This window comes from Erithacus rubecula (genome assembly GCF_903797595.1).
Source record: "Erithacus rubecula genome assembly, chromosome: 9".
Taxonomy (NCBI): Eukaryota; Metazoa; Chordata; class Aves; order Passeriformes; family Muscicapidae; genus Erithacus; species Erithacus rubecula.
Window position 1 is genome coordinate 9,268,472 of NC_136660.1, and position 16,248 is coordinate 9,284,719.

The 16,248-nt window shown below is 41.6% G+C and overlaps 1 protein-coding gene across 1 annotated transcript in view; it reads right to left on the reverse strand.

Annotated features, from left to right (window-relative positions):
- The window catches only part of CDHR1 (cadherin related family member 1), a gene marked incomplete at both ends in the record, with an annotated part of 42,248 nt that extends 36,991 nt beyond the window's left edge, over positions 1-5,257 (reverse strand). Inside the window, 2 exons of the mRNA XM_079313162.1 lie at positions 4,340-4,435; positions 5,197-5,257. Coding sequence (XP_079169288.1) covers positions 4,340-4,435; positions 5,197-5,257 — 157 coding nt within the window. The remainder of the gene's footprint in view (positions 1-4,339; positions 4,436-5,196) is intronic.
- Positions 5,258-16,248: the final 10,991 nt, after the last annotated feature.

Genomic DNA, 16,248 nt, shown 5'->3' on the forward strand with positions numbered 1-16,248 from the left:
TCCTGCTCCCTCCCTGCTCCATGGTGCCCCAGTCAGCTGGCAAAGCAGGAACATGCAGCAGCAGCAGCCCAAAAGCCATGGCTGCTACAGCAGCAGCTGGAACACACCCTGCAGCTGCCAGCGCTGCCCTGGAGAGATGGGACATGGCAGCAAGTGCTCAGCATGGGGCTCACACCATCACCCCAAGGACAGCAGCAATATGTCCCTGCAGCACCCACAGCAACCAGCTCCAAGGAAAGCCATCTGAGTGCAATTTTCTGATGGGTCTGCAGTTTCTGTCAGAAGAATCAGAACAAAACTGAAGGCTGTAACACCTGTTAGTGCTCAGAGCATTTCTGTGAGTACTCAGCTTTGCAGGGGGCTTTGCTCTGTGCACTTCTGGCACTGCTGCAGGGGTGCAGAAGGCAGGCTGTGTTTAACATTTCTGTTCTGGTAGCTGCCAGCTTTCCTAGAGGTGGACTAGGGTGAGAGAAACAAGGTAAAAATTAGGTACCACAGGGGACAAGAAGGCTCTCCACGGTCAGCTGTGAATGATGGGAAGAAAGGAGACCAGGAGTGTGTAGGAACAGGGCAAGCTTGAAGGATGGAGGGATCTGAAGGGATCAGTCACCCAGGGGTGAGTAGCTTTGATCAAAGAACTGCCACTACAAACTGCTTTTTAATGGGAGGGGTGCCTTCTTGGGGGCAAGGGAAAAACCAGAAAGGGAAAAGCAAGGAGATGGTGCAGAGATCTGCAGAGTGCTGATGATGTTTGGGCTTTGAGAGAGTAATGAACTTAGGCCTTCTGAGTATGCTTCAATCCCCTGCTCTGCAGCTGTTCCAGCCCCACTCTGCCCCCACTGTGAGGCTTACAGGGATTATGAGGTAAGATGAAACAAACAACCTGAAATAGCTCCCCACTCCTGCCTTAAGACCTTGATTAGGAGCACACGCACATTTTGTATGTACACATGCAAAGAGCTAATTACCCACCTGCCCTGCCAAACCACAAACACCAACTACTTCAGTTTGTAACTTCTCCCATTCTTCTTAAATCTGGCACTGAAAGGGGCTTCTGTTCTGGCCCCTTTTACCTTGAGGGGTCTCATGCCCAGCAGCAATAAATAGGATCTGGGAATCTGCAGGTACTTTCAAGAATTCATGCAGAAATAATACTTGCTGGTCTTATAATAACTTGGTACACAAGTTACAACTATCTGTAAATAAGCAAAACTGGACAAGGGAAAAGAAGGTCAAGTTAAGGATTATATGAGAATGGTAATGAATTTGATGTGTTCCCACAGCTGCAGAACTGCAATTTCTCTTTCTACAGCCACACAGAGAATTCATCATGTCCTTTCAGTGTTCCCAAATGTTGCATGCCCCTTGCCTACAGATGTCTGGGAATATAAGTAACACACACTACTTTGCCAACCACTTGCAATCTCAGCAGGGCCAAAGGCTGTAAAATTTCTGGAGGTTTATTAAAGCTGCTCTCTGTGGCATTGCACAGATCAGACACCAGCTGCTGCCAAGAAAACCATCCTGCCCATGACTCCAAACTTTATGCAAGGACAGGGAAGATCTAATAGCAACCTCTCCATTTTTGCAGCACATAAACCTGAGTGAAGCCATCCAGAATCAAACATATGGAAGTTTTAGTTCCCCTGTTTAGTCACTGGCCATCCTGCTCAGCCTGAGAGATGACTGCAGGAGTGAGGATGCTTGGGACTGCACATGGACCTGGGAGACCAGACTCCTTCTCCAGCTTCTGGAGGAGATTGGAACAATTGATGCAGAATAAGTCTCCTCTGCAGTGGCAGAGGAAAGGGCCAGCCTGGTGGCCATTTAGCACTGAGCTCTGGCACTGAGCTCTGGCTGTGCTCTGATGTGAACTCTGCTCCTCTGGTCCTGCACAAAGCTGGAAGCACACCCAGCACTGCAGCACTGAAGTGTCACTGCTGTTTGTGCCCTCCTCTGTGGCTGTCTCTGCCAAAGCCTCCCTGAGGAGTGCCTATGCTGACATGGGCAGCAGCAGTTTGCATTAAGCAAATCCCAACCAACCATGTTCCAGTGGAACTTGTGGAAGTGCTTTCAGAAGAGAAGACCTTGCAGTACTTATAGCTGTTTGTCAAGGTATTCTGGGAGTTAGCCCAAAGAAGCACTGGAAGCTGTGTGACAAAGCAACCATGTTTGGTCTTCTCAAAAGTAAAGTCTCATCTCTCTTTCCAGGGTTTCTACAGGTTTTTTGGAGCTTCCAGAGAGAAGCTGCTTCTCTCTTGCCTTTTAAAGCACATTTATACATCAAATTAGAAGGACAAGCCTGCAAAATTTAAACACATGTAGGCACATCCTGGATGAAGCTAGTAGGCAGGAGGCACAGCAACTTTCAGAGCAGCCTGAGCTTTATCACTGCTGCAAAAAAAGCACAAACCCTCCAGAGACCTCTCTGTCCCTAGCCTGGCTGCTAATGTTACAACAGCACATACAGAAGCCCATCACACATACCTCATTACTCTTACTCAGGCTAATGAGAAGAGCACTGACACAGGCCCTGATCCCTCACACTGCTGTCCTGCTGTTGGGGCTCACTGTCCCTTTTCTGGCTGCTAGAGCAGCAGATCAGATGCAGTGGAAATTGCTGCTGTGCTGCACTGCTGCAGGGAGTGCTGCTGTTGGAGACACCATGGGGGGCTGCAGTCCTGACAGGAGGGACATTTTTGCCCGTGTTTTGCCATCTGTAGCTCTCATCCCTGTGCCTGGAGGCTCCCAGTGGTGGCAGAGCTCTGTGCTCTGTGGATGCCACTCTGCAGGCTGGCACCACTCCAGGGTGGAGCTGCAGGGGAGCTGCACTGCCTGCAGTTTCAGTGGTGGAGCTGGAGGCACCACCCCAAACAAACTGAGTCCCATTTTGTGGCTGTCTGGCATTACAAGCCTTATCTACACTGGGACAACGATTCCACTGGCTAATCTAACTCCAGCCATCAGCAGAACTGTAGGGATTGCCAAGGCTGAACTAAGTGTGGTTGCCATGAGAATCCAGGCAGAAGTACAGCAACAACTGCAGCTCCTTGGTCTTCCTCTGGTTTTGCAAGTGCCACTGCTGGCCTTAAAGGTGAGGTTTCTACTTAAGCCTGACCAAGCTTACAGCAAATTCCTGCTGCATCATAAGGAGTCTCCTTTTAAGTCCGTGGTCAAGATGGGTCACTTCTACACCATGTGTTGCCTTCTGCCCTCCTCTTCTCAAGCTGAGCAGCAACAGGAGAATTTGTCCTGTCCAAACACCCCTGTCCCCTCTCTCTAGCAGCCCCAGCGTGGGTCTTGGATGGCATTACCACCACTGGGGCAGAAATGGAGACTTTGAGCAGACCCAGGCAGCTGCTTCCCAGCACAGAGAGTGACCTTGGTCTGGTTTAAGAAGGCGTGGGTGGCAAAGTCAGGCTTTCAAAACAGGCTGTGCCCTCTGGTTCCCTCCTCATCCTGGCCTTCCCCAGCTGCCCCAGCCCAGGAGGGGGTGTTTGGGTGCAGCCCTGTGCAGCCACAGCTCTCCCCCCTGCATGAGTAAAGGGGTGCTTCCACACCCAGCTTGCATTAACTAAAGATCTTTCTGATTTAGCTTGTGAAAGCTACAGACAAACAGAAGAAATAAAATCTCATTGCAAGGTTTGAGGTAAAGGTGATGTTCATCACTTAATATATTTTTTATGTTATTGTTTAGGTGTTAGAAGATTATTTTTCCCCCACAGAAAATACTGATTATGAATCACCTTTTGTTCTTATTTAACTTCTCTTAGTGCAACTACAGTTAAACTTAAATAGACCTGCATGAGAGTGCTGAAATCTGAAAACTATCAATTTTGAATTTTCAATAAAACAAAACTAAAAATAAAACTTTTTAAAAAAATAAGTTATTTAGGCAAAGCAATTTTCACTGCAAGTGGAAACACTTTCTACCATTTGTATGGAAACATTAAAAATGTGTTTAGAAAAAATCATGCCCCTTACTTTTCAATGTACAGCTTGCTTTTATCAAGGTTGATAAAATTACTAGAAACTAGGCTTTATTCTCATAAACATTTTTGGAACTGGTAAGAAGCCTCTCACCATGAATTTATTTCTGACCCCAAAGGTCTGTGTTCTGAAGCTGTGAATAGATTGGGAGACCAGAAAAGAGGGAGCTGTATGAAATTCATATTTTAAATTGCAGCATGTCATTTTAAATTGAGGCCAATTAGAAGCTTGAGCGAAAAACATGTAAGATCACAGCATATAACAACAATCTAAAAGAAAATATGTATGTTAGTTATAAGAGCAAGCAACTCCAGTTTCACAGTTTAAACATAGAAATTTTAATACTGACCAACAGGCGTGTCCTCTGACAGGCTGAGAAGTGCCATGTTCCCATTTGTGCTTCTGGCTCCATTATCAAAGAAATAGGGGGCATAATTTGCCTGAACTGCAATGAAAACAAAACAGAAGCCAAACAAAAGCATTTTGTAGGTGACAGTCCTTTGGCTGGCTCAGTTACCTGACTCTCAGTAAACAGGAGCTGTTTTGGGAATTCTAGCAGTGCATAACACACCCAGTTGCTGCAATGGACTTTCAGAACTGCATCTGTATAGATATTTTTAATAAAATTACATCCACATGCCACCGTGCCAACATTTACACAGCAGAAAATAGAGTGAGGATATAAAATAACCCTCCAAATCAACAGAAACAAAACAAATAATAGGATCTCCCTAAAACAATCTCAACCAACTCCAGACAGCTTCAAGGAAAAATTAACTTTTTTCGGCTTGCAATGATGGAACACCTCTCCTCTACTCTACAATACAAGCCTGAATTTTTCCCAGTGCCTAGGTACCTTACTCAGTATTCTTACCCAGTGTTCTAAGCACATCCTGCATTAAAATTATGCCTACTATGAGCAATTAACCATAATTAAATACTTACTTGCTGCCAGACAACAGCAAAGTTAAAAAAAAAACAAAACAAAAAACAGCAAATTAGTTGTCATTCTACTGAGAGATTCAAAATAACCCATTTGAAACAAAACTGCAAGTATATAAACACAGAGGGTAACATTTGCACAAGGACCAGTTGCCAAGGAAAATATTTCAGAACATTAGCACATCAGTAGGGATAACTACAGGATTTAAGGTTGTGCTTGTATTCTCCTATATTTTTACTTAACAAAGTGATTATTGTACTCACCCAGGCAAACATGCACCAAACTGAGAAATAAGGAGGGGGTGAAATGCCTTACATGCTTCATCCCACTGCAGAAAGAGCCAACTTCTGTGTTGGAAGGGCTTGGCTTTGGTTGGTTTTGCTTATTTTTGTTTTAATCTCTCTGAAAAGTGCAGGAAAGAGCCCCTCAGATGGTGTAGCAGGGAATGTGGAGAGGCACTCACAGCTGAGATGTTAAGCGGATGACACGTCTTAATTTCTGAGGAATTTAAAGAAGCTCCTTCCTACCACCTAATTAGACCAATTACTTTGCAGGGAGCTGTGGGACTCGTCTCTGAGACAAGATTTGGAGGAATCAGTGTAACTCTCATGTTTTGCTGTCAGTACTGTCCAAACACACAAGTCAGAGAGAAGGTAAAGTAGAAATTTGTTTTCTTTCTGAACCCTATCTTTAATTCTCCAAGCCAGTTCTCTGTTTTTAACAGCAAAAATAAGTTTATTTTTATTTTAGCTCTGGTAATATTGAGAAACTACAAAAGAAGAAAATAGAATATTAGCAAAAACAATGGAAATTATTGTTACCATTTTAAAGAAAACATTTTTGATAGCAAAAAAAATACACAACATTGCATATTAAAACTGCAGAAATCAAAATGTTCTTTTTATGAGTTGGCCTGATCATTTAATTCTTAAACTGCATGAATTGCTGAAAGCATCTTTTACTTCCAGTGGCCAATTTTCTACCTACAATAAAGTGTGTTTAACCATCAACACATCAAAAAAGTTTACAGAGTGGCTTTTTTAATTGCTTGTTTTGACAGACAGAAGGTGTTTGCACTGACTAAAAAAATATATGTATTCCAACAGACAGTATGGTTATATTCTGCACATTTTTATTGATTGTGTGCCTTACCCTGACCTTGGCAGGGGGAACAAGTGCTGGAGGGGGCCATGGAGAGGCTTTTCTGCAGACACAGTGCTGTGCTGCTCCTGTGCTGTGGACAGGGCTTGTGGGCACCTCTGCCTGCAGGACACAGCAACTCAAGGCTCCCAAAAGGAGGAAAGCAAAACTCTTGGGCCAATATTAACAAAAATTATCACCCATAATGGAATTTTCCAGAGTGGTACAGAGAGCAAAAGACTAAAGAGGGCTGCAAATGGATCAGACAAATTAATGAAGACTGGGTTCAGTGATGACTAACAAATGTGATGACACAGATGCAAACCCTGGTTCAGTACAGCACTACATTACCACCTGCCAGAAGCTCTGAAGGGAAACCAGGGGAAGGCTCTTTGACATCTTGATCCCTCTCTGACCATCTCCTGTGAGATCAGACCTTTGTTCTGACTCTATGATTATATTTGTAGAGCACTTTTTACAAAAGCTCCATGTTGAACCAATCTGTGACTGCAGCAGTGGCTTGGAAAGCTCAGGCAAACCTGCAGGAGGCAACTATGAAAAACAAATGTATTTTTAGTGCATTTAAATTCATGATATGGGGATCCAAAGCTGAAAACTGTGTGGGAGCAGATACACATATAGAAGATGGATATAAATTTAATCCCTGTTGCAGATTTAATCATCCCACCTCTGTCAAAAATAGTATTAAACCACTGATAAAATCACAGAAATAGACCTGCATGGTACCCAAAAGAAAACATAAATAGCACCCAAATGTCTTCTCATCTGCCTCCTCAACCCAGAACTAACAACATGTTTTTTTGCTGCAGAGTATTTTCCTAGAACAAGTGATGGAGAGCTCTTGTCAAAGTTAATAGCTATCTGTTCCCCTGGTTGCATCCCCTGGGGATCTGAATCTCTAGGGCCTGCATCTCCAAGGAAGAAAAATGCCTCCCTGCTGAATTTCAATGAGCTTGAGCTCTTAATCCCCTTACAGTTCAGAAACCTAGCTAATATGTGTCTGTGCACAGTCAGATCCATACCTAACACAGCAACATTCCACAGAGTTGTTTTTTCTGTCAGAGAATATACTTTGATCTCAACCAACACAGATCATGGATCCAGGCTTATTTTGATGAATTTTCTCCTTTGGAAGAAAAGGGGAAGGAAGGGCTTTCAGGAAAGCAATACTTTCTGTCCCAACATTTTTGAGAATGGAAAGATCCCCTTCTCTATGTACAAGAAACTTTATATTTCATACCTTTTTAGCATATTAAGTAGCAAGAAACATAAAAGAAGAATGAAATATACCCATCTGATCCCAAATATACCCAGCTGATCTGGACCAACTGGTTTCCCAGGGTTTTGTTTAGTATTCAGTATGAAAAAGATACGGGAAAGATTCAAGAACAGAAATTTGGGTCACTGATTAGCAATATCTACTGGAGTTTGATAGACAACCTGAGTTTTTATACAATAAATTGAAGGATGCTACAACAGTGCAATGAATATTTTTCAGATTTCCCTGCCTCTGAGCTCAGCTGGGTGTACTGGGGCCAGGCAGCAAGGGTGTGACACTGCTGAGTTGTGCCTGAGAGCCCCTGGGATGCCCTGAGCCATGGAGGCTTCTCTTCCCTCAAGGCAAAGCTACTTCCCAACATGGAACTGGGCTGGCCACAGGGACAGACACAAAACCAGACACACACAAGCTCCTGCCCTGTTATCTCTCATCTCTCTGAGACTTTGAGAATCTTGGAAAATCCTGGGCCCCACCATGGTTTTTGTTTTTCAGCCCTAAACTCTTACTCACACCCACCTGGGCAATGCCTGCTTGGCATGCCAATGGGAGGTCTGCATAAGCTGCATTTCCATCAGCTTGTGGATGCTTACATGCATTTGCAGTTTAAAAATAGTGAGAAAAATAAAATGAAAGAAATAACAGGTATTATATTCCACTGTCCTGCTTTGCTTTTTAATAACTATGTACTGTCTTCAGATTTTATGTTTCCATTTTCCTCTGTTCTAGACTCTGGACAAGTATTGATAAGTAATAAAGTTCACACTCATATAACAACAGTTCAAGCTACTTTTTTTTATATGCTTGTCCTTGAATTTTGGGTGTATATGACATTAGGTATTACCCTGGAGAAGAGCATTTGGCATTTTTTGTGTGCACGCAAATAAATTCAACATAAAAAGTGCTGCACACTCTATACAAACCTCAGCATGTGCAGAAAGACACCAAATCACACTGTGGCCTTCTCTTTGTCAATCACATGCTAAAAGGGGCTGAGGGAGCTACCAGTGATACCTGCAGGCATTATGCACAGCAGAGTTCACTCAGAATTCCTCATGCAATTCTGCAAAGGAGACAAGTGGAGCCTCAGTCAAATTTTTGGTGGTGAAGAATCTCAGATTTTACATTTCTGTCTGATTGCTGGGAGAAACTGTAGGAACTGGGGAATCTGCAAGAACCTGGGCCAGTTTGTTGGCAGGAGAGAAAAGACTGAAGTCCCTCAGAAGCCTTCAATGGCCACTTTTACATGGGAATTACCAGTGAGAGAGAAACAGACTTGCAATGGGTCAAACATTGCTCAGTAGGAGCTGAGCAAATAGAGAATCAATCCTGTTCTGGTGGTTAAATCCAATTCTCTGAGTCTTGAGTGTGCTTGAGTCTTTGGCCATTATCACTGAACTCTGATTCTCCCTGTTGGCAGAACAATTTTGCCACCTCCTAAATGAGAGTTTATGCATCTCTCCACAGCCTACTCTCATCACTCAGGATATGCAAATTTGTTAAGGTGACATGGAATTTTTGGTAGGCATAACACATTAAAATGCAAACAAATAAACACCTCTTTCTTCCTCTCACTGTTATTTTCTTGCTATTAATTGAATTAATTTAACATTCTAAAAGGAAAATGAGATCATTGTTATAGTTCTGACACATGGGGGTCTAAGTTCAGTTTTCATATCTAGAGCAGACAGCTATAAATAAACAGCCCAAGATCATTAAATTCACATAAAAGTATTCTAAAGATACTGATGTGATATAGGTGATTTTGGTTAAATTTATAAATCTCTCTTAGCTCAGTAATTCCAGGCTGAAAGTGACACTGTACTGTTTGGTTTAAGGAATCTAATGAACAACATGAGTTGTAACTCAGCTGTCTACACAACTTTTTTATTTTGCAGCTCTGCTAAGCAGCTATGTGTGCAGGAGAATGGTGAAACCTGGGCAATATCATAGAATGGTTTGTGTTGGAAGGGACCTTTAAAGCTCATCTGGTCCAAACCCCTGCAATGAACAAGGACATTTTCAACTAGATCAGGTTGCTCCTGAGTGTTTCCAGGGACAGGGAATCTACAGATTCTCAGGGCAGCTCAGTATTCACCAACTTCATCTGAAAAAAATTTAGTCTGATAAAACACATAGCATGAAAAAGACTTTGTATCTCATCTGATTCAGGAAGATACACCCACAGAGCAGAAGAAAGAAAACATTCCCTGTTCATGGAAAGGAAAAGCAAGATTTAGAGATGTGACTACAAGCATTTTAATAATTTGAGTGCCTTGGGTTTGAACCTCCCCAGTTTTGGATAACAAGAACAGAAACACTCAGCTCTGATGTTGTTATCTCCAAAGGAATTAAGAAATTACAATGTCAGGAAAACAGAGGGAGACACCAAATATCTATCAGTTTTAGCATTTCCAGTGTGGCTTTAAAACAGACAACAAAGTGCTTTCCCAACAAAACGTGGTGGACATTTTCCCCACATAGGTAAAGAGATGGTATTATTTTCATCCCATCAGAAAAAAATGCTAGTCTACACACCAAACACCTCAGAACATTTGCCTGCATGGCTTATCATGAGTTTTTGTCATTCACTGAGGGTGGCAGCAGAGGTTTGGGGAATTCCTGGGAAAAAGAAGTAACTTCATCTCAGCTATAGCTTCTCCTGGTTTCAGTCTGCCAAAAAGTGTTTTATAGCATTTGCAAAAAAGGTGCTGCAGGTAACTGAGGGAAGGGGAACATTATCTGCAGCTGCTAAGTAATTAAAGTTCCTGCTATCCACTTTACTAGCTTAGAGGCTTTTAAAGACCACTGCAAAATCCATTTACAATTCAGTAACTTTGCTTCTTTGGAGCTACAAATCACTCTCCTCGTTTTCTTTCCACAGGATGGAAAATGAACAAATAGTCCCTAGAATATCCAGATATATTTAGATAGCCTACATTCACTTCAGCAGCATGATCTGTGATGGATGTGGTGCTGTGGAGCATGACACAGATCTGTGTGAAGGATGCCATTTAGCAGCAGACAGGCAGTCCAAGTTATTTATAAAAGAACCAGTATTGTTCATTGTTTTCTTGTAAAAATTATACATCTAATTCAGAGTTGGGGTGTGAATAATGAATAAATCAAGATTTTAGAGTTTACTCAGTTTGGCTGTGAAAAATAAGACTTTCTTAGGCAGAGCAAAGAAACACTTTTCTTTTTCTGTGTATGTTCTCCCCATGAACCCCCTGGCTGGTGTGCATGCAGGGCATGCCCAGCCTTTCTCTTGGACTGCTGTGTCCAGAGGAAACCTGAGTATCCAGGCAGCCTTATAGCAAAGCAGTGCTTGTCCTTAACCTAAAAAACAAGATATGTGTCAACAGATTTTTCTATTGCAAGAATATTAAATACTCAGCTTTGAAGTAAATTACCTCCAAAGCACGTGGGACTATTGCTCTATTCCCACTTACATTTTCCATCAGCTATCTACTCTTTGCCTTGAGAGATTTCTACAATCAGTGTGTGTATGATGGTTCTCAAATCAAGCAGTTTAACCAGATGAGAGCTCAGAGATTGTCTCTTTGTTCCTACTAGCTCTACCTATGAGCACTGTGCTCTCACCATCTCCTTCCACACTTTCTAGTACTTTATCTCTAAATGCTGTACTTTTCTTTTTTTTTAGCAATTTATCAATAAGATAAATTACAATAAAAGACAATTACATAGCAAGAATGTCAACAATAGATGCTAAGTTGAGGAATGAAAAAAATATCTGAGAAATGACTTCCACATCTCCTAACTAAGATTACATAGTCCAAAGTTATTGCAGTGAATGCTGAAATACAAATCAAATGACAGAAAAATCCCTTCTCATACTGTGGCTTTAAGGTGATTATATTGGGCCTTGAAACAAAGATGTTCAAATTCTGTAAGTATTCTTGGTACAAAATTAATTTCTGAAAACAAAAAAGGCAATACAGCACCATTGCAAAACATATTTTTGTAAAGATACACTCCAGTCAGTCTCAGGGACAGAAATTCACAGAGACAAATTGATGTAGTTCAGCCCTTGAGGAAATTCAGACACCAGAACTTCTCTGAGATCCCACACAGACAAAGAAGGGGTGGGGAACCATCATACCAAGAGGCGAAATAACAATTTCCTATTCAATGAGAACTGACAGGGAGGAAGACTTGACACGTTTAGGAACAAAAGAAAGCATGGAATGTTGAGGAAGCAGGTAGAAAGACAGTCTTTCTGTTTAAAAGACAGGAAAAAGTGCAAAGCACACTTTATAATAAAATTATGAAGAGCAGGTTGACTTTACTGCTCAGACTCAAGGATCTGTTTTAAAAACTGCTGAGTCTTGACTAACAAAAATTTAAGAGGAATTCCTTTCAAAGACTATCAAAGGTGGAGCTTACGAGGTTGAGGTCAAGACACACACAGTGCTTTCTCTCTTTTCATCAACCACACTCCTGAAGATGTGTGCAGAATAAAGCAGCAGTATTGGTATATATTTAACTAAGCAAAAGGAAAACCCTGAATTGTTTAACCTTGGTACACTCAAACGACATCAAGGTAAGAGCTCAGTGCCAATTGCCATCATTTCTTGTTTCCCAAGTAATGGAAGTTAACAACTGGAGTCAAAAAGAATGCTTTGAAGAGGGACTTGATGACACTGCTGCATTATCTCAGCTCCTACAGAATCTTATTTTTAACCACCCCACTGTTTCTCTAATAGCATTTGTAAATAGATAGACTTCTTCACACATTTTTTTTTTTTTTCTTCCCTATGAAAACATCTTCCTATACAGGTATATTGATCCCTTGAGGAGAAATCTGAGATGCAAATAGTTTTTAGCATTGCTTGGTGAACAAGCCACACAAGTGGCACTGACTGGGACAATGCAAATAGGAAGCTTTGTGTGGAGGACCTACCTAGCAAAGACAGCATTTTCCAGTGCACTTCAGTTTTGGGAGACAATTTGAAGCACATGCTACAGAGATGTGATTTTCAGAGATCAAGCAAGCACCAAAGGGTGCCTCAGGAATACGCCTTTTTTCCCCCTGAGATTGGCCTCAGTGCTGAAGACCAAATAACACAACAAAACCCAGCAGAAAATCACTCTTATTCACAGACCTAAGCAGCACCTTGCTTGTCACATGCTTGAGAGAAAAGAAACCCTGCTCCTGTTTGGCACTTGCCAAACTCAGGGTCCCTTTAGCCAGGATGCATCCACTGCTGTGACTGCACCACACATCACACAGAGCACAGCACTGGAGCTAAATGACTGTGCAGTGCCTGCTGGGCACAAATTCTTGTGTGTGGAACCTTTGAATGCCCAATGCCTCCTAGAAGAGGTGTAATCATCAGCCCTGGCTTGGTGAGAGCTTCTGAGGCTGTTGTGGCTGCAGAAGCCAGACCAGTCACGTTCACCTGAGGATGGCTCACAGGCACACAGTGACCTGATTTCCCTGAGAACGTGCTCACAGCCTGACCAGATGGCAGTGTGACTGTAAGGGGCTTATCCTATAGGAAATCTGTCCTTAGCTCCCTTGGGGAGCATCAGCCTTAAAATGTGGAATTAAATCCCTCACACTTAAAGATATTCACAGTCAGTACATCTGAAACACACAAACAGATGTTGGCACAAAGGTTGAATGACAACACGAGCAAATCCAAATCCAGATACTGAACTTTTCTACCAGAGATCCCACTACTGAGATACTGAAAACAAAAGTAATTTCTGGGAATTCCTTCTGTGCTGATAGATCAGATAACAAAGCATGATGGAACAGTTGTGTGTTCAAAACCAAGGCAGATTATCCAGTGGCTGCTGTAATTCCTGTAAGACTGAAGGCTACTGGAACCACAGGAATACCATCATACCACAATCCATTCCATGGATTGGAACACCCTTCTTCTACCATTAGTGAGATCCCTTTGCTCCCCAACAGCAATTTTAAAAAATTAGTCCTGCAGAGCAATTAGCTATGATGAAGATAACTGCTTACATTTAATATCAACTGGCTGATCTGAGGTAAAAAAAAAAAGACTGTAAGTGAGTTTCCCCCTCAATCTACAAGAGCAACAAAAGAGAAAAGCTTTGGATAAATTCTTCTCAGATAAAGCTTTGGTAAAAAGTGCTCATGCAGCTGTCTCCACAATCTGACATTTTCCTAAAATTAGTTAGCAATATAACTTTGGACAAAAGAGAGTCAGGCAACAGGTCCTCAGACTTGATCCAATGAATACTGAAGCCACCATGAATCCTCTACTCAGTTTTTGCAAGAGTGAGCTGTGTATATACACAGGAAATATTTATCCTTCTGCTTTTACATTTCAGCAAGTTTCATTGTTTGAAATTACATTGTTCACAGAGGACTGGAGTTTTCCTTAGCAAATGGAATCACAAGAAGTTGCCTCTGTAGTTCACACTTTGGATAAATAGAATTTCTCCAGAGCCAAAATCCTAAATTCCTTGAGGATACCTAGGCCCTTGCATCAGTTGTGGGCCAGCCCAGAGAGCTGAAAAGCCAACATCCAGAGCTCCTTCTACACCTTTTGGGATAATATTTTGTGCAAAAAATACGTATTTTTGTTTCTCCTACTACCCACTTAGAAAAAGAGATCCCAAAACTTGCCTCTATACCAGCAGTCCCTGTCAGCAGGGATCATTTCTCCTGTGCTCCTGACAATTCAGTCATAGTGCCAAATAAAACAGACTGATTTGGTGTTAGCTGGTGATATTAAGCTGTAAACAAAGTGAGGAGCCACCTGGCTCACTTAATTGACAGGGTCAGACCAGGATTCAACATCTGTTCTGTCAGGCATAGAGACACTTCAGAAACATCTTTATTGCAACTTAAGGGCTGTGCAATATTCTTGCTTGACAGCTGAATGCACACAAAACCACAAGATACAAAAAATGCATTTGTCAGCTTGGACAAGACAAATTTACTACTTTGTGTAAGCATACAGTTTGTGTATTTTGAAGAGCCACTGAGCAAATATGTTTCTCTTCTGGTAATGGCAGGCAAATACATGTAGAAGTGAAAGCAAAACAAAAGGAAGAACAGATGCCTGTAAGTGAAACCATGATCAGATGGCAGCTCTGTTCCAGCACATGGGGAAATGGTCTGGTACAGAAGAGTCCAACTTTGCTGAGGAATTACTTTCAAGAGAACACACAGCATTTTGACTCCTCTAAATGATACAACAAAGCACTTGGGCAGCAGTCACAATCCATGCTGATATAATTTGGAGGTTCTTGCTTTAGTCCACTTAGCCAAGGCTGGGACTTCAGACAAGTCTTTATCTGGAGTAGCCCCCAACCAGAGATTGAGGCCAGCCTGGAAACTAAGTGAGTAAAAATACTGAAGTGCATTAAACTACGTCCTGGGATCTCTCCAGAGATCTAGAATATTTCTGTAAGAATTGTGCTAATGGTCTCTGGGGCTTATGCTTTTCTTGTCAGAGGGAATGTTTTGCCTGAAGGAGGGTTGGAGAGTTTAGAACATGCTGTTTGGAGGGTGTAAAGCAAAGATGAAAATCATAGAGCATTTTACAGATATAAGAGAAAAGGGCTTAAACTCACATTAGAGAACAGAATTTTCAAACCTGTTAGTGATGCTTTATACAGAGCTGTAAACACATGGCCATATTTTACAGAGAAAACTCTGCATCAAACAATACCAAGGATGCTTTTCACATTTACTTGTAACTTATATTCTACAGATTCTTCCTATGAGTTCCACAAAACAATAGAAATAAAATCTGTTGGCTCCCTGACCAGCAACCAAACAATGAAACACAGTTCCTTCACCAACCTCCTGATTCACAGATCTTGCAAGGACTGGCAGTTCCTTTCTCCTTGATATAAGAAATGCTATGCATGGTCAGGTCTTCAAAAATAGAAAGCTGAGTGTCAGATTTACCTACTCTCAAAACCAATATGAAAATAAAGTAATAGCAAGCACACAGAAGACCCAGAATTAGGTTTAATTGCTCAGTACAATAGAAACAGTCTCAATAAGAGCAGGACCCTGAGTAAGTGCCATAAACTTGACCTTTTGCATTTACCTGTTTGAGTTACAACAGACCTCTGACTGTTCCCATTCAACTCCCCCAAATTGTGAAGGGCACTAAAACCATTTCTATCATACTGACAATTATGTTAAGAGCAGTACCATGAGTACTGACAGAAAAATTACTATTTGCAATCTGCAATTTGCCCAGCAGCAGAAAAGGCTTCTACTCCTCCTCATATTCACTAGAAGGAAAACTGAATTTATGAACAACCAAGTAATGCAGTTTTAAGGACTCTCCCCCAGGCAGAGAAATAGCAGCAATGCAGAGGACAGTTAGGAAAGAAGATACACGACTAAAGTATCAGCAGGTGCTTCAGATTCTCTGTTATTCAGCCCTTTGGTATTATTCCTAGCATTTATTTCATGCTCCAGTAAGCTTTGTTTATTGAGGTGATCACACAACTCTGTTGTCTTGAAAGAACAGCTGCCTTCTGGCTTCAGAGGAACAGATGAAATCTGATTAGGTTTAATATCTTTTCAGTGTGTTCTTTAATAACCACCTGATGACACTCTTAAGGAAGCTAAAAACCAGGCCACTTTGATTTTAAAGTCAGATTTAGCCCCCTTGGAAAACATATTGAAAATCTTACTTTCATCTGGCCCATCACCACAATTTTAGCAACCTGCTTATCTAGTTTCTCAGCCCTTTCTAAATGATGAGATTTTTATCATTTGTAGAAATCTTCCACTTCCAAATTGATTGCAAGCACCAAATACAAAGGCTACAGGAAAAATCATCAATGATTGATGATCATACAAACACCTTTGTTATTATAAAACAAATTACTCAAAGAAAGGGTT